Raw genomic sequence first — 19,457 nt, 5'->3', positions numbered from 1 at the left:
CCGTATGAATATCATCCGGTATGAAGGTCGGGGCCCACGATGTAGATCCAAAATTGGAAATTTAGGGTGATGCAAATGTTTTGGCAAGCAATTTTTTTAGGAAATTATTTGGATGGTACAGTAACAATAAAGTTTCTTATTAATATTCTATTTAAAACATAATGAATAATGAAATTTAATAAATTAATATAATGGAAATAAAATAAAATAAAATTTAATAAATAAATATAATGGCAATCGTTGACATTTACTTTTGTGGAGGGATGAGGTCTTAGTGCTGGAATTGATGCTAATACTCTTAGTAGTGACATCGTTTAATTTACAAAGTTAGACCTTAAATTTTTTATAATTTGCAGAGTTAGTATTTTTTTAACTGCCCAAAATTTCTCTCTTTTAGGGTAAATAGTCACGACAATAATTTTTAAAGGAATAACTGAGTTTATAAACCGCATAAAGCACTTACTCCACATTGCAAACTTTTAAACCATGTGGATTGTGTTTGCAAATCGGCCAAACCAGTTTTGTACTTTTCCTATATTTTATATAGTGTTGTAATTAGAGTTGTAAATGAGCAAGCCTCCCATGAGCAGCTCGGTGGTCAGATCGTGTCTACTCAGTTCGATTTATAAACAAGTCGCTTGTGAACATAGTTTAGAGACTCGATTCCTAAAGGAATCGAATTTGAGCATGATAAAACTCGGCTCGAAAGCTCATGAGCGGGCTCGGTTATAGGCTTGTGCACAAGTTGATAACCAAGCTCGATTATAATGCTCATGAACAGCATTGGTTTTTTTTCTGAATCATCATTTGTCACCTTATATCTTCATCACATTCACTTGTCCTCCTCCTATACCTCTTTTCATTTCTCCCTCCCTCGTCTCGCAATATTTTTTATTTAATGACTAAAATGAGGTTTTTAATGTTAATTCATGTAAAATTGTACTATTTTATTTGTTAAACATTCTATTATTCTATTTGATATTATTTCGTTCGTGAACAAAAGAAACAAGCTGCTCGCAATCATTCTCGTGATTAAAATAAATGAGCAATTCGTGAGCTAAACTATAAACAAGATAAACGAGTTGGGATCGTAAGTAGTTCGTGAACAAATGATATTCTAAACGATCCGAGTTGAAACACAAATTTGAGCTCGAAGCTCCGCTCGAGCTCGTTAACATTATGGTGAGCCGAGTTTGAACATGACAAAGCTCAGATCAGATCGGTTTGATTACAGTTATAGTTGTAATGGAATCGTGTTATGGCCTGCTCATGCTCGGGTCATCAGAAAATTGACAAGTTCGAGCTCAACATTTTGTTTGTGAGCTAATCACAAACTGTTAATGAGTTTGTTCCCACTAGCTCGTTAGTTTTCTCATAAGCTTGTTCATGACTCTATAGGCGAGCTTGCTTTTGAGCTTTTGCTCCGAGCTTTATCGTGATCAAGCTTGGCTTGTTTATAAATCGAGCCAAAACTAATCGAACTTTTATCAAAACAATATATATTATCCATCTCCATTAAGATGAATCCTCTAGAGAAATCGATGACATGGAATCTCTACCTCGTTACATTATGTTAGGTTAAGTTACATTACTTTATGTTAGGTTACAAATTGAGCTTACAATCCTAAAGATTTATATATTAAGGAAAATTTAAAGAAATAAGAAAACCTAAGGATTTAAAAATTGAGCTCACAATCCTAAGGATTTATAAATTGAGCTTATAATCCTAAGGATTTATAAATTGAGCTTATATTTATTATGTTACGTTACGTTACGTTGCGTTACGTTACGTTACGTTACGTTGCGTTGCGTTACGTTACGTTACGTTGCGTTGCGTTACGTTACGTTACGTTGCGTTACGTTACGTTACGTTACGTTACGTTGCGTTGCGTTACGTTACGTTACGTTACGTTATGTTACGTTACGTTACGTTACGTTACGTTACGTTACGTTACGTTACGTTACGTTACGTTACGTTACGTTACGTTACGTTGTGTTATTTTATGTTATGTTAATTTACGTTACGTTATGTAATGTTAGGTCACATTACGTTATGTAATGTTAGGTCACATTACGTTATGTAATTTACATTATATATTATGTGACATTACGAATTAAGCTTACAATCCTAAGGATTTATAAATTGAGCTTACAATCCTAATGATTTATAAATTGATCTTATATTTATTACATTATGTTACTTTGCGTTGCATTAGGTTAGGTTTTTTTTTTAAAAAAAAAATTGCGCACAATGCGCTTACATTAAAGAAGAAAGGAAAATCCCCACCAGACCCGGATGTGATTCGAACCCATGACCTCCCTAGTCATAGGTAAGCTCTCAACCACTAGGCTAAGAGCTTCACCACAATTGCATTAGGTTAGGTTACGTTAGAGATTGAGCTTACAATCCTAATGATTTATAAATGAAGCTTATATTATGTTAGGGACTGTAAACTTAATGACTATTTATAAATAAATGAAAGCTTAAAGAAATAAAGAAAGTCTAAGGATTTTTAAATTGAGCTTGCAATCCTAAGGATTTGTAGGTTGAGCTTACAATCCTAAGGATTTATAAATTAAGCTTATATTTATTACGTTAGGTTAGGATTGTAACAATTCAATGATTGTTTGTAAATAAATGAAAGTTTAAAGAAATAAAAAAAACCTAAGGATTCACAAATTGAGCTTACAATCCTAAGAATTTATAAATTGAGCTTACAATCCTAATCATCTATAAATTGAGCTTATATTTATTATGCATGTTACTTTACATATTATGTATGTTAATATAAGTTACGTTACATTATGTTACATTTATCTAAGTTATATTATGTTACATTACGTAATGTTACATTACGTCAAGTTACGTTATGCTTCATTTTAGTGATGTTTCAGTTTAGTAATATTTCAGTTCAATGATGTTTCAGTTCAGTAATGTTTCAATGCAGTAATGTTTGAGTTCAGTAATGTTTCAGTTTAGTGATGTTTCAGTTCAGTGATGTTTTAGTTTAGTGATGTTTCAGTTCAGTGATGTTTCGGTTGAGTGATATTAAGTTTAGTAATATTTCAGTCCAGTGATGTTTCAGTTCAGTGATGTTTCAGTTCAGTAATGTTCCAGTTCAGCAATGCTTTAGTTCAGTAATGTTTCATTTGAGTGATGTTTTAGTTTAGTAATATTTCAGTTCAGTAATGTTTCAGTTGAGTGATGTTTCAGTTCAGTAATGTTTCAGTTGAGTGATGTTTTAGTTTAGTAATGTTTCAGTTTAGTAATGTTTCAGGTCATTGATGTTTGAGTTCAGTAATGTTTGAGTTCAGTGATATTGAGGTTAGTAATGTTTCAGTTCAGTGATGTTTCAATTCAGTAATATTTCATTTCAGTGATGTTTCAGTTGAGTGATGTTTCAGTTCAGGAATATTTCAGTTCAATGATGTTTCAGTTTAGTAATGTTTCAGTTCAGTAATGTTTCAGTTCAGTAATGTTTGAGTATAGTGATGTTTGAGTTCAATAATGTTTGAGTTCAGTAATGTTTCGGTTCAGTAATATTTCAGTTTAATGATGTTTTAGTTCAGTGATGTTTCAGTTGAGTGATGTTTTAGTTTAGTAATATTTCAATTTAGTGATGTTTCAGTTCAGTGATGTTTCATTTCAGCGATGTTTCAGTTTAGTAATATTTCAGTTCAGTGATGTTTTAGTTTAGTAATATTTCCGTTCAGTAATGTTTCAGTTTAGTAGTGTTTCAGTTCAGTCATATTTCAGTTCAGTCATATTTCAGTTCATTGATGTTTTAGTTTAGTGATGTTATAGTTTAGTAATGTTTGAATTCAGTAATATTTCAGTTCAGTGATGTTTCAGTTTAGTAAGGTTTCAGTTTAGTAATGTTTCAGTTTAGTATTGTTTCAGTTGAGTAATGTTTTAGTTTAGTAATATTTAAGTTAAGTGATGTTTCAGTTAAGTGATGTTTCATTTTAATGATGTTTTGGTTCAGTAATGTTTTAGTTCAGTTATGTTTCAGTTTAGTAATTTTTCAGTTCAGTGATGTTTCAGTTGAGTGATGTTTCAGTTGAGTAATGTTTCAGTTTAGTAATGTTTCAGCTCAGCGATGTTTCAGTTCAGTAATGTTTCAGTTCAATAATGTTTCAGTTGAGTGATGTTTCAGTTCAATAATGTTTTAGTTCAGTAATGTTTTAGTTTAGTAATGCTTGAGTTCAGTGATGTTTGAGTTCAGTGATGTTTCAGTTTAGTAATGTTTCATTTTAGTTATGTTTCAGTTCAGTAATGTTTCAATTGAGGGATGTTTCAGTTCAGTAATATTTTAGTTTAGTGATGTTTCAGTTCAGTAATATTTCACTTCAATAATATTTCAGTTTAGTGATATTTCAGTTCAGTGATGTTTTAGTTAAGTGATGTTTCAGTTCAATCATATTTCAATTCAGTGACGTTTCAGTTCAGTAATGTTTCAGTTCAGTGTTGTTTCATTTCAGTAATATTTTAGTTCAGTGATGTTTTAGTTCAGTGATGTTTCAGTTCAGTGATGTTTCAGTTCAGTAATATTTCAGTTCAGTGATGTTTCGGTTTATTGATGTTTCAGTTCAGTAATATTTCAATTCAGTAATGTTTAAGTTCAGTGATGTTTCAATTCAGTAATGTTTCAGTTTAGTGATTTTTCAGTTCAATGATGTTTCAATTGAGTGATGTTTCAGGTCAGTAATATTCATGTTTCAGTTCAGTAAACCTAAGGATTTACAAATTGAGCTTACAATCCTAAGGATTTGTAAATTGAGCTTACAATCCTAATGATTTATAAATTGAGCTTATATTTATTACATTATTACGTTATGTTAGGTTAGGTTGCGTTAGAGATTGAGCTGACAATCCTAATGATTTATAAATTAAGCTTACGTTACGTAAGGGATTATAAGCTTAATGATTTCTTATAAATAAATGAAAGCTTAAAGAAAGAAAAAAGACTAAGGATTTTTAAATTGAGCTTACAATCCTAAGGATTTATAATTTGAGCTTATATTTACGTTAGGGATTGTAAACTATGTTAAGTTATGTTATGTTAAGTTTAAAGAAATAAAAAAAATCCAAGTATTTACAAATTGAGCTTACAATCCTAAGGGTTTTTAAATCGAGCTTAAAATCTTAAGGATTTATAAATTTATCTTATATATATTATGTTACGTTACGTTTAGTTATTAACCATTTCATTTTTATTGTATTTGGTTGTCATAAATAATGGTGTACATTCTCAATGTCAAGCTTTTCGTGTTCCCAATGAATAATCATTTCTTAAGAGAAATAAATTTAATATATATTATATTTGATTTGACGGATACAAAATTACTCAAAATAAGACGTATTCTCATGTAAAATAAAAACATCTGAAGAATGAGTAAATACACAGAGAGAGAAAAATGCAATTCACGAGATAAGTCATTTATTAGTATTAATGAAATTTTGGATATATATATATATATATATATATATATATATATATATATATATATATATATATATAGAGAGAGAGAGAGAGAAGAGATATGGTGTGACAAAAAATTTATAGTGTGACAGAGTTTATGGTGTGACAATGACCAATTTTGTAATTAAATAGTGCTGATATATTCTTTTCTTTAAATCGCTCGTTAAACTATAACGGCTTGAACGAATGAGGTTGTAATTTTAACAAGCTAAAAATTCACAGAATAGAAAATTTAAAACTGAAATAACCTGTCAAGCTGAAATCTGTTGAACTGAAATTGTTTGTGCATAAATTTGCAGCTACTTTGGCATATTTTGATAGGGTTAATACACATATTTGCCTCTGTGTTTTCACGGAAAAACAGATTTGCCCTTAAATCAAATAAACCCACAAAACGATCCCTGAATTTTTCATAAACCTGCAATTATACCCTAATCTAACAGAGCTGCTAAACGGCGATGACATCAAACCTTCTTGTCTCCAAAAAAAATTGGATGACGACAATCAAAATTCATTTGGTTTCTTATTATTTTCTATTGATATTGCTTTTGGATTAATTAGGAGGTTTAGACGTCGTTTTATTAGGTTGATTAAGCTTTTATGAAAATGAATTTTGACCAATTTGTTCTTCTAACTTGCTTTTAATCGAAATTGAATGTGCATATTTTGTTCTGTTTGTGATTGGTTGTTCTTTTCTGAAGTTTTTCTAGAGACAAGTAGGTTTGATGTGAACGCCGTTTAACAGCTCTGTTAGATTAGGGTATAATTGTAGGTTTGTGAAAAATTCAGGGATAGTTTTGTGGGTTTATTGGATTTAAGGGCAAATCTATTTTTCCGAGAAAATACAGGGGCAAATATGTGTATTAACCCTATTTTGATACTATCTGTGCTAATCAAATTTGGTAGTGACCTTGGGATTGCAAGAGGTAAATTCAACCACACAGTAAAACCTTCATAAATTAATACTCGATAAATTAATAATCATTTTGAAATAATAATTTCTTCTGGTCTCGATTTGGATCAGTTAAAAAAACGATCAATTTTAATAAATTAATAAAATAATAATTTTTTAGAACAATCCTTTATAAATACATTGTTTTATTATCTCTATAAATTAATAATTTCTCAGATACATATGCCAATTAAAGGTAAATTACAAAACTAGATCAAATGGGAGGCTCATTTACATATTTAACCTATTTACTCAACCTACTATATATCTAGACTGTTTTTGTATGACTTTCCCATAATACCCTCAATATTTACGCGCGTCTATCTCCCTCTCGTTTGACTTCGTGAATCCATGATTTCGCGAAGTATGCGAAGCTAATGTTTGGTTTAGTTGATGATTTTAATCCACATATGCGAAATCTGGACGTGTTTTTAATAAAATTCGCGAAGTGGTATATAACGAAAAAGGCCAAACAACAAAGGATTCTAACATTAAAATCATAACATTATCAAAATTTACAACAAGATTGTCACAATAACAACATTAAAATCATAACATTATCAAAATTTACAACAAGATTGCCACAATAAACTCCTAACAAATCACTTCATAATACATAGACTCATATTCACCACGGATGGATGGATGTATCTCACGGTATAAGCTCTTATTCACCACCGATTGATGGAAGTTCAGGCCTTTTGGGATGGATGTCTCTAATGGCACCCCAGCATGCCGCCTTCCAAAAATGAATGTTATATATTCAACCACCTTCAGAAAAAATTAATCGTGTTAGGCAGAGAAAAGGACGATTTGGCTTCGCGAAACGAGGATTCGCTAAGTATGCGAACATAAATGTGCAAGGAAAAGGGTGATTTTACTTAATGAAATAATGATTTCGCGAAGTCTGCAAGGAGAAATGTGACGCTCTGACTTCGCAAAACGATGATTTCGCGGAGTCTGCGAGAGAAATTTATCGATTTGCTTCGCGAACTTCGCGTAATATAACGTTTCGTGAAGTAAAGTTGACAAATTTCTCCGTGCAGACTTCGCGAAAACGGCATATGCTAAGTGAATTTATCGGAAAAACGCAGAAAAAACAGTATATACTTACATTTTTCGACGAAACATCTAATCTATCATCTTTAAGTGTAAATTAACTAACTAAACATATTAAAAGAGTACAAAGAAGATCATGAATTCTAGGAGCAGTCAATCCAGGCAGTTCAGTCATATCAAGAAGATGATTATTTTGATCATTAATCTGAAAATCAAAGCACTGAATCATAATCATAGCAGCAAGAGTAGTAGGAAATTCTTTCATGGCTAAAGAAATTCCAGTCCTTCCACTTACAAATGTCAACAACTCAAAGCTTGAAAATTATATGTTTAGTTATTGTTCATCACCTTTCTTAATGAGCTTTGTAGATATGACTATTATAATCGAGTTTGTTTATTGTTCATCACCTTTCTTAATGAGCTTTGTAGATATGACTATTATAATCGAGTTTGTTTATGAAAATTGTTTATGAATTTATAGCCGAGCCTGCTCGCGAGCTTTTGAGCCGAGTTTGACTATGCTCAAGCTCAGCTCGTCTACGACTCAAGCTTCAAAATTGTGCTCAAGCTCAACACATTTATATATCGAACCGAAACTCGACTCATTTATAGCCTTACAAGTTAAGAGGGGCTATGTTTGGAAACTTTGTTTAGTTGAAGCAGAGTGTATTAACTAGGTTCCAACTGGGAGCATACTTTTGTACAGTTGGTAGCAAATTTTTTTGGATAAATTATCCATGGCCCATTAACTTAGCCTTTACTTTCATTATCACCTCTGAACTTAAAATCGCATGTCATAACCCTTGAACTTTTCACTTTACTAACATAGTGTGCTGTTTACAATTGATGAAGATGATTACTAAAATAGCAGGTAAGCCTCCGTTGTAGAGGAAAAGATATTCTAAACAACTTTAATTCTTGAACTTTTTAGTTTTGCGGCCATCGAGGTGTTGTTTGGTAGTAAGAGAGAATGTGGCTGTTTACAAAGAAAGAAACTCCAAAATTGGTAATTTGGAAAATTGAAACCGTGATTCCATGAGAAACGTGGTTCTAAACAACTTTCATTCTTGGAAATTTCCATTTCAAGATGGTCATCAGTTATTTTGATTTGGTCGACGACAAATATGGTCATTACGTTGTGATGTTACCAAGTTGATTTCTCGTCGGAGCTCCTCCTGTGGGGGGCGCCGTTAGGTTCGGCCGTGGAGACTCCGATGATAAAGTCAGTAAAGTGTAAAACGAATGAAACTAAAACACACAAGAATGGTACTGGAAAGTGTGTACCTCAATGGTTTGGGATGCAAGCCTATTTATACTCATTTAGTCGTAACCCACGATTTGGTAACTTAAAAGTCTCCATTAATGCTTCATTAATGGTGGTTACTGAGTTCATTCAAGTTCAGCAGTAAAAGCTCATTTAATAGGTCTTTTACTTGTCTTTAATAACGTCGGTTTTTCCTAAGAAGAAGTGGCGTGATCTCACGGCGGATGTACCGATTCCTGACGGCGTATCTTCCTAGAAATGGTGATTACTAACCTCTTTATTACGTTTGACCCTCTGTGGCGTATCCAAGACTTCATTGATCCGTCCGGTCCTATAGCTTGCTTGATAGGCCTTCACTCTGGTCCAGTGATTTTTGATTAATTTCCATTTTGGTCCTCTCGTAATATTCTGGATGTTATCTCGTTGATAAAGTGCAAAATTCAGAGACCATTATGTTTGTAAAGTGCAAAGTTCACGAGTCATATTATCATGTTTTTAAGTTCAAGGATATAATGAAAATAAGTGCAGAGTGGTAATTGCCTAACCTCATCTTCTTCAATGGTGGCCGATATATAGACCAAGAAGTTGAAGAGCTATTTCTTTCCCTTCCTAAAGCCATGGATGGGAAAATTTTCGAGTTGTGTTTATATCAGGGCTTCTGGTACCCAACTAGCTTGGGCCAGCTTCAAGTTTTATTATCTTTCCAAAGATGCTTCTAAGCTCATGATCAAGATATTACAGTTTCATCCTTGCCAAAATGCGGTACTACTTGGCTCAAAGCTTTGATCTTTTCTATTGTTAATCGAACCCATTTTACCCATTCTAATACCCCGTTGCTCACTACAAACCCGCATCATTTTATTCCCTTTCTTGATTCCATCTATTTAATAGCAAGGAAATTCCTGACCTTTCTACCATTCCATCTCCTCGGCTTGTTTCTTCATACTTACCTCCTCCAGCACTGGCTGAGTCAGTTAAGCAGTCCAATTGTTTAATTATTTACATCTGTCGCAACCCTTTTAATTCCGCGGTGGCATCATTGCCGTGAAATACAAACAGACTTTGAAATGTATATGGAGGATAAATTTTACGTGTATTTTGAAGGAATCAGTTGATATGGACCGTGTTGGAATCATGTGTTAGGATATTGGAAGGAAAGCTTGGAGAAGCCGAATAAGGTGTTGTTTCCCTTCCAAGAAGCAACATCTAGAAAACATGATGAAAGAAAAACTAGCAGGTTCTGGTTTGTCTTTCAAGCTTTCTATCTAAGAGTGATTTCCATATCAAAACAATAGCTTGTACTGTGGTACCATTGGTTTTTGGGAAGGCCAGTAGACGAGCTTTTCAGTTATGTGAGTGCTGATTATCATGTTAGTTGAATTGAACATCAATTATGTATGTCCTGTGAATGAGTTTGCAATCTCAGAATGCTAAAGTAATTTATGTTTCTAATTTTCTCAATTGTTAACTTATATCCAAATTTGTCCCTAACTTTTTTATACAGTTGGTTGCACATTTTTGAGAGATGACAGCAACTTAGGATCTGCTTATATTAAGATAATCAGGATTGGAAGGATGTATATATATATTTAATATAGGTTTACAATATTAGAATACTGAAGCAATTTATGTTTCTAATTTTCTCAATTGATAGCTTCCATAGAAAAAAGAATTACATAACTGAAATACAGACATCTCCTAACCCAAAGAAAGAATAAAGAAAAATACAAATACAGTGTTGAACTATAGAGTTGCTGTACACTTACTTATCTCAAGGCATGGGAAGCACATTTCAGATCTCTTGGCTCCAATCGAGGGTCATTGCCGAATGAGGTGCCCTCGGTACCGGAATATCCTCTTTTTCTTTTAAAGAAAGGAGCGTACCCAAATGTAAGCTCTTTGCTATCCAGCTAGCTGGCTGCAGAAAGTTAACAACTTTACTATTTAATAACATGATAAATAAATTAAAAAAAAAGCTGGAAGTTGGGAACTCTTTAAATTCAAACAATTCCCAATTGGTTAACAGTCTGTTTTCAGTAAGAAACAAAAAATGGGTAAAAGGACTGAAGAAACAAACCAAAATAACCAATTCCCTCTCCGAGGCACAGTGCTTCAAATGGCGTGATACTTTATTATCATCCTCGGCAATAATAGCTCCCACCGATATCTTGTCACCATCAAGACTTTGAAACAATCTTTGAAGGGTTCTGAACACCTGCCCACCTCCATGCTAAGAAGCAAAAACAAAGGGAATAGATTCAGTCTGAATGCTATCTTAACATTCAATTGTTGAGAAATAGGGCGAACTAACAGAAACATATAATAATAACAATTGACAGGGCAAAGGAAGGAAAAGCATTACAGGGATCATTCACGCGTCTGTTCTTTCATTCAAGTTTTTCATTGGCAGAAAATATTATTCCAGAAAAAGTAGTTGATTTTTCTAGATAAATACATTTGCAAGATATGCTTTTATATCTGAAATGACATGTTGCATGAACAGAATCTTGATGTCAGGTGTTCCAAAACAGGTGCAAAAACACATGCATCAGACTTGACAAATTGGCATACAAGTTCAACTACAAGAGCACTGCCTTTTCTCATTTATTAACTTGCAAAGTTGGTTTTCTAATTTCTGATTTGCATTTTCATTGCTAATTATTGAAATGTGATTCCCCATACTTTGGACCCTATTTATGCTGTGTTGAGATTTAAACCTCCAGCTAAATGAGTACATGTCTAGAATTACGATGAAAGAGTTCACATATAAGACATAACCAAGAAAATATAGATGAAAGGTTTAAGGGAAAACGTGTGGTAACAAAGACCATTAAAGTCATTCTTTTTTTTTAAAGATCCATTAAAGTCATTCTAGCAGTAAAAACCATTATTCCAACAATAATCCTAATATGGATTAGTGGAAGTCTATTCCTGTTGCAAGAATACAAACATCAACTTTTATAAATCTCAAAGAGCTATATAAACATTGGAAGATGTGCATTTAGGTTAGGGGGTTGGGCTATGCGGATTGGTAGGAAAAAAAATTGACTGGAATCATGATAAAAAAACTTTACCTTGATTATTAATGCCAATTTGGTGCAGAAACTAGGCTTCCCATGGAGCATGATTCCTACGCTATCTAATATCCGTCTACTATTTTCATAATGATATGACTTTCCAAATTCTGCATATGGAGTACCAGCCCGATTTCGTAGAATCATATACCTGGAAATATCAATTATGAATTAGTAACCCACGGAAAATAAATTCTGAGGTAAACTTCCTGTGAGAGAGGGATTAGGAAGTAAAAACTACACACCCTTAATCCTAAAACTTTATCAAGTAAACCATACAAAAGGTCCAAATTTTCCCTGATTGAACCTTCTTCATAGGCTCCTGCACAGAAATTTCCTTCCTCTCTCTATATCTCAATCTATCTCTCAATGCTTTGTATAATAATATGACGTAGACATAGTCAAGTAACTGACAAAATAAAACCAAAACTTTATGCATAGCTTATAAACCATTGCCATTAAAATTCCTTTTGATTACTGTCTTTTCATATGAGCCATACAACTTACTTTTGAAATCAAAGTTCAGTAATATCTTCATGCCACTTTAGCTTCACGCAGGTCCAGGTTTTGATATAATATAATAAACAAAACAAAGTATGAATTCAAACTACTGAAATCGGAAGCAATGATATAAACACAACTTATATCCACTTACTTTTCAGGATGTAAACGAGAACCCTCTGCAACAGAGTCAGCAAGCCATTTTACTTTTAGAATGAGAGCATTGACTGCACAGCCATATAAGAATTTTGTGGTTTGTAGCTGGAAAAAAAAGTCAAAAGCAAAGAGTAAATAATTAGAATATTAAAAAGAGAATAGCATGCAAAGTAGCTGTAACAGATTAAAATAATGAGGTGGCATATACAAGGAATAGAACACAGTAAGACAAGAAAAGCTATTTTGCTGTTAAAAATCCCCCAATTTCCAAGAAACTATTCTAATATAGGGTAGACGAAGAAGTACTTGAAAAGGTTGAAGAACAAAAACTCTAAGCTTAGTTTTTTAGGTATATAGATCCAATTGAGGTTGTTCAAGTACCTTTTAGGTGGCCCCCTCCCAATTAAATTTTTTTTAGTACACTAGGAATCGAATTTGAGACCTAGTTTAAGCTTTAGTTATAGTTAAATTCACTATCTTTTCCAAAATGTCATCAATCAACTCTAGGATGCCATTACATATAACTACAACTGCGATGGATAGTAAAAATCAAAACAGATTGATGTCGGAAACAGAAGTAGATTTTCACTTCAGTATTGTTATAAACCATGTAATACACTAGGAATACATGGGATAATGTTAGAGAATGGTGTAGCCCATTAGTAGGAATAAGGGCATTTTTGGTATAAGACATTAGTACAAGTATTTAGGGTATAAGTAATTAGTATATAAGGAATAGTTATAGAGAAGGGGATTAAGTTTTTTATTAGTGTCTGAAGCGGATGCTAATTACAGTTTTACAAGTTTTACATCATAAGCACAAAGTTCAGTGCTTGATAGGTGTATAAAGTTAACTGAAAACATAATAGAAAGTGCACTTCGGATGGATGTAAATAAACTAATTCAGTCCCTAAAACAATAATCTATAACTTATATCTGCATAAAATGGAAGCTAAAAGCCTAAAACCAATGAACAGCTATTAGAATAGGGGGAGGAGGGAGAAAAACTTGGCTAATATTTTACTTAAATCTGTGGTTTAACAGCTGACTCTGAAATCATACCAATTCCAAGCACATTACTGTAGCAATTAGCAGCCAACTAAGTTCTAAGCTATAAGTAGATCATACAACTAAGTTAAAAATAACTTGAAAGACACAGAGGAAAAAAGTTTATCTGTTAAATACCAACCTTCTTTGAAGATATAATAATGGGAAGCTGGTGGAAGTTAGATCTTGCACTTCTCCTGGACCTAAAACTTGAGAGAGATGGAATATCTGAAAGAACCATTCCACCATATTCATTTATCAGTCTAATAATTTCTCTTTCCTTTCGACTAGAAAATCCTGTAAGCAAGAACTCTTGCCCATGAAATACAAATGTTTTCTTCTCATTTATTTGATTTGTGAAACAATTCTTCATATCTTTAGTCCAAGATCCCAACCCCAGCATGGAATATTTTGACTTTTTTTTAGCTCTCCTAGCAGAACCTAATCAACAGTAATTGAAAAGAGAACATGCAATTTAGTTAGTTCGAGATAGTTACATGATTGGTATACAAGACAATACATAGTGCAAGCTTACAATTTCTTTGTGAAGTATGTGGCTTTTGAATGTCCTTATTCTGCTGATGCTCCATTTCAACCTCTGTAAAATGAACTCGCTTTCTAACCTTAGTTGGAGCAGAATGGGGATTTTCCAACGTAGATTTTATGTTTTGAAACTTTTTGCTTGGAAGAGCCTTACTTTGAGTTCCTTGTGTTATAAGCAGTTCAGGAGACTTCTTACCATCTAAATTTTCAACGAGGAGTTCAGAAGGATGTAGACGGCAGCGTGCCTTACGGTTTAGAATACGAGGTGACTTCCTCTGCATTGAAGGCTTAAATTGCACCTCAGCCCCATCTTCTGCAGGTTCATCATGATCTGCTGGAACCACAAAAGCAGCGGCTTCCTGATTTGGTCCATGACCACCACCACCAGAATATTCATGTTCAAATCTGAGAGTCAAATTAGAATTCTTCTTACAAGAATCACTATGACAATGCCCATTCTGATTTGACAAAAGCAATTCTCCACCGTATTCTGATGATAAATGTTGATGTTGGAAAATTCTCTGCCCATTTATAATGACGTCGCCTTTTGGCAACAGCGTGCTGTAAGTCTTAAGTGAGGCCTGCTTCCTTCGTACTGTTGCTTCGGAACTTTCACCATTCATTTTGGAAAGAGCTTCCCTATCCACAGGCTCAGATTCATTATTTAAATCTAAAACATTTAGACAACTCTCAATCCCAAGTCCCAACTTGGTGTTAAAGTTGTTTTGAGCATCAGTTTCGCCACCATCTTGCTTCTGAACTGAAGAAAAAGCTGCATTCTCCATAGAAATACTGCACGGAACAACAGAACAAAGAGGATCGACCACTGATTGATTAGAAGACCTGACCTCCTGAGAATTAAAATTCCCCTCATCAGCTTTATCAAGTGCACCTTCAAAGGGCTTGCTAGACTGTGAAGGAATCTTCGACCCAATTTCATGATTCTGCACAAAAGAGTACTCATCTCCAGCAACACCTCCAGATTCAGAGAGAGAGCTTGTCTCACAGTGAAACCTTGGTATGCCTTTGGCACTCTTTTGCTTCACCTTTGCAGGAACAACTGCTCCCTTCCAAGGGGAGAAAACGATTAAGAAAAGTTTAGTGTAGAGAAGAAAGCTGTCAGATGAATGATGTAAACCACACTATGCCTATACAGAAAGAAATAGACAAGCAACCACCAAAGCAAAACATGATTGAGAACTATATTTTCTTGTTCTTAATGTTTTATTGTAGATTAATGATCATGCCTAAAAGTGAAAAAGTTAACTAGATGAAACAGGCAGAAGAAACATTTGGCAGGTGCCAGAAATATATCAGTTAAGGATAGGATATATAAAGAGGGCGAGCCTTGGCGTAACAGTAAACGTTGTTGTCGTGTGACCAAGAGGTCCCGGGTTCGAGTCTTAGGAGTGGCCTCTTGCCAAATAAATTGGCATGGGAAGGCTTGCCCCCAGTACACCCTTGTGGTGGGACCCCTCCCCGGACCCTCGCTCAGCGGTGACGCGTAGTGCACCGGGCCGCCCTTTTAAGGATAGGATATACAAAGTTTGATGCCAATTAATCATATGAAATCATTAAAGTGAACATTTAAGTTCCATATAATTGAGGTCTGGCAGGAAAGAAAGCAGGTTAGAACTGAAATTTTTTACTTGGCACTGTTAACAAGACTTCAAAGTATAAAATTACAACAGAAAGCATCTTTAATATGATTATGTAATATTTAGGCAAACAAAAGAACCATCATTCTTAAACTTGCTAAATATGGACAAAGTAGAAAAAAGAAATCTGGATAATAGATGACAAAATAAGATATTAAACAGCCTCATTCACATTTTCCCTTATCTCACTACAGATCTGAATATAAGTCTTCATCCAGAAATAACTTCAAGGAGCCCACTTGATATCTATAAGCAATGTACCATTGCTTTTTATTATAATTAAGCTTCTATTATCATCAGGAAAAGGCACATGTCAAATAAAAATAAGCTACAGAAAATTATCTTACAAAGGTATTAAAAGAGGAATAAGATAAATTGTTATCCTCACCTTGACTTCCCAACCACCCAACCAGCGGCTTCTGAATTTATTGACTAAAGAGCATTCTCCATTTTCTCCTTCTACATGGAAAAAAAAAAAAAAAAAAGAATCTAAGAACAGAGATCTATCAACATACAGAAACAAAGCACATGGAAAGAGACAGATAAAAAATTCACCAGTATTTTCCGATAAACAAGCAGGAGATGATCTTGCATCAACTTGAGGCTGAAAGATAAAGAAAGATCAATACATTTAAAGTGTAATGAAGTTATTAATGTAAAGGAGAATCAGGACCTCCACACCCTCCTAAGCTTTAATCCCCATATTAACTAAATTTTTAACTATAAAATGGGGAAAAATAACTGAATAAATGAAAGAAGACTAGATGAATAAATAGAAAAAAAATTCCATGTATCGTTAATGATGTCTGGAAGGAGAAATCTTTCACCTGTACTGCAGCTAAAACGTCTGAGGTTTTTTCAGTTGGGTGATCTAAATTGGGATCAACAAGTTCACAGTTGTTCAAGCCCAAAGCTGAATCATTATCTTGTTGAGCCATAAGCTGCACATCCTCTGGTTCATCATTATGCACGTTAAGGTTTTCTGACATAGGAGTATCCTTCACTTGAGACACATCCAAAAAATTATGCTGGTCATCAAGGTCCTCGAAACATAGACCTACATCTCTAAAGGCATTCGCCATATTTAGGTCATCTAAGTCTAAAAGAAAATCAATGTCATCTATTTCATGGGAGGAGAAGACAATGCTATCTCTTAAAGCCTCCAGCCTTGCTTGCTTAACCTGGAGTGCAGCTTCAAGAACAATGTCTGTTGGTACAATATCAGGAGTTGCTTCAGTCCTCATCAATTCATGTATAACGAGGGCTTCAGATGCAGCTATAGAAAGTTCAACTGCTTCACCAACATCATAATCTTTCATATTTCTCACATTGAATTTTTCTTCATGCACTCTATTTCCCTTACAATCAGTTGGAGATGAAGGATTAGCATACTCCAATGCTTGTAGGCCAGAATCGATTAGTACTGTGCCATCAATACTACCACATTGTCTCTCAATTTCAACATTATTGGCCAGATATTGAGGGCAAATATTTTCCACAACTGTTGGAGCAGACAATGGAGAAAAGCGTACAACTTCATGGTGGTTACTAGCTGCTTTTGATAGTCTCACTCTCTCTTGCAAGTCAGGTGAAGTTTCAACTTGTTGCACTGACGGAACTTTACTGGAACAGTGAAGGTCTATAGAGGCATCAATACTCTTGATTAGGCTATCCGGCGATTCCCCATCTGATGAAAGACGCAAGCGAAGATGAAGTACCTATCCGACATCAGATGACATCAGCCAGGTTCCAGTAAGCAATTCCAACAAGATAAGAAGCTTTCTTTAAGAGTTACAACAAGTTACATCAGTAAATGTTTTTTCTCATGTTAGAAATATCAGTCGACGTACGACGGAACCAAAAACTTCAAAGCTAAGTTGAATTTAATTTAGCGGAAAACAATCAAATATTCACCACAATAAATAATAAAAGCACTACAACTTACATTCCCAGGCGATGGAGGAAGGGTAGTCTGGGAAGTATCATCTCCAGACAAGAACAAATGGCAGCTATTATAACGGCCCTCCTCTCTCGACAAAGTTTCTATCTGACTGAAATTCGATTGGGGCTCCTTGAAGCTGTTACCGGATGCTTCTAGTTGGGGATTTTGAAGCCAAGTAGGTAACCAAGCAAAATCCTGAAACAATTTCAACATGACAAACCAAACATAATATTCATCAATTTTACTTATAGAGAAAGGAATCCAGAAAACTGAATGGGGAAAAAAATCGTGAATTTGAGAATGGAGCGTGCTACAGATATGATTATCTAAACATCGGTTCAATTACCTCGGAGAATTGAGGAGAACGAAACCCTAAACTGCACATGAAAACTGGAAAGAGCGCGAAAATTTGGAGCGGACTGAGAAAGCGAGCGAGATGAACTGAGTTTCGCTTTTCGCGCCATAAGGACGTGGTAGACTCTTAAGTAGTGTACGATAGCTGATTGTAGAATGGAAAAATATTAAATTGCTTTATTGCCAAAATTAAGTTTTTTTTAGGTGCTAATGTGAAAATTTCATTATACTTTAAAAAAAAATTAAATATTTTATGACGTTATTTATGAACTTAAATGAGTTACATCTATAAACTAATAAAATTTGATTATTAATCAATTAAGTGTTATAAATCTCAAAGTCATTTAATTTAAACTAGTTTTTTGACTTGAAATTCTATTATACAAACTGCACTAGATTTTAATTGAAACTAAAAAGTGTCCTATTAGTGTGTAATCGAATAATTAGATTTACCAGTAATTACAATCAAGTAGACATGGCCATGGGTCAGGCTCGGACCAGGCCAGACAGACTTTTCTATAAAAGTCCTCAGTCTAAGTCCACTAGTAATTTAGATCGGTTCGGGCTTAAAAATCAAATTTCAAACTCAACCTATATAAACTCACCTAAACATATATACATAATTTTTTAATTATAAAAAATAAAGGTAATACTTAAAAATAAATATTTAATATATAAATCTATAAATATATAAAATTTATTAATTAATATTAATAGACGGACCGATCTGGACAGGGCCGCGCTATTTTTATTAATTCCAAACTCATCCAAAAAATAGACGGGCTTTAACGGACCTGGACTGGACTAGACCTTACATCAATTAGCATTGTCCAAATTCGACCTAAGAGGCACGGGCCGGACGGATATCCGGTCTCCTAGACAGGTCTACTACCAAGTATTGGTTTCACTTGTAAGATAATTGTTTTATAAAGGAATTATATTGAACTAACAATAATACTTTTTGAAATACAAAATCATAGTTTTATAGTGCATTTCTAATCAAATTTGCTTTCGTAATCATTTGATGAAAATTGATATTTTATTTCAATACAAATATATTTTTAATAAAATAACACTATAATTAAAATATTTTAAATAATTTTTTCATTTGTAAGTGAAATTTTTAAGAAGGCTAATATTGTGATTAAAAAAACACTATTATTACCAATTAAATATATTATTAACACCTAATAAGCAAACATCTATTCCAAAACAAAAACGTTGACAAGAGGAGAAAATATTAAAAGCACCTCGTTCTTCATTTTTTTATGTCAAATGGAAGACCTTCCGTATATATTTTGATATGCGTAATATGGACCCTTAAGACTTGAGATTCATTTGTTTTTATACATACAAACAAAAGATATCTGTAGAGAAAAGGCAGGTCAACACCTTTACTAAGTGTAAGTACATGAGCCTCAGCC

General features: G+C 33.7%; 1 protein-coding gene across 2 annotated transcripts; it reads right to left on the bottom strand.

Moving 5' to 3' along the window:
* Window positions 1–7,020: 7,020 nt before the first annotated feature.
* Window positions 7,021–18,157, bottom strand: LOC136224414 (uncharacterized). 2 transcript variants are annotated; one of them, XM_066012744.1, is made up of 12 exons: window positions 18,026–18,157; window positions 17,683–17,874; window positions 16,565–17,455; window positions 16,293–16,341; window positions 16,126–16,196; window positions 14,072–15,146; window positions 13,679–13,977; window positions 12,488–12,594; window positions 11,833–11,983; window positions 10,836–10,988; window positions 10,525–10,676; window positions 7,021–7,206 (listed from the first exon to the last, which is right to left on the bottom strand). In XM_066012744.1, the coding sequence occupies exons 1-11, from the start codon at window positions 18,062–18,064 to the stop codon at window positions 10,551–10,553; spliced, it is 3,153 nt and encodes a 1,050-aa protein (XP_065868816.1). In that variant the 5' UTR covers window positions 18,065–18,157; the 3' UTR covers window positions 7,021–7,206; window positions 10,525–10,550. The 2 variants fall into 2 exon arrangements, with proteins under 2 accessions (XP_065868816.1, XP_065868815.1); XM_066012743.1 differs by lacking the exon at window positions 7,021–7,206 and having other exon boundaries at window positions 10,384–10,676.
* Between the last annotated feature and the right edge of the window lie 1,300 nt (window positions 18,158–19,457).

The sequence above is a fragment of the Euphorbia lathyris genome, chromosome 3 (genome assembly GCF_963576675.1).
Source record: "Euphorbia lathyris chromosome 3, ddEupLath1.1, whole genome shotgun sequence".
In the NCBI taxonomy this organism is placed as follows: Eukaryota; Viridiplantae; Streptophyta; class Magnoliopsida; order Malpighiales; family Euphorbiaceae; genus Euphorbia; species Euphorbia lathyris.
Note: the sequence above shows the minus strand (reverse complement) of the source record. Positions and strands in the feature narration are given on the sequence as shown.

Bases quoted from the DNA above. Each gene is read 5' to 3' on its own strand.
- LOC136224414 (XM_066012744.1), bottom strand. From the start codon at position 18,064: ATGTGCAGTTTAGGGTTTCGTTCTCCTCAATTCTCCGAG. The intron at 16,197-16,292 runs GTGAATTTTTTA...TTTTCCATGTAG, and splicing joins TTGTTTATCGGAAAATACTG to AAGGAGAAAATGGAGAATGC. The intron at 10,989-11,832 runs GTAAAGTTTTTT...TTTGCTTCTTAG, and splicing joins AATTGGCATTAATAATCAAG to CATGGAGGTGGGCAGGTGTT.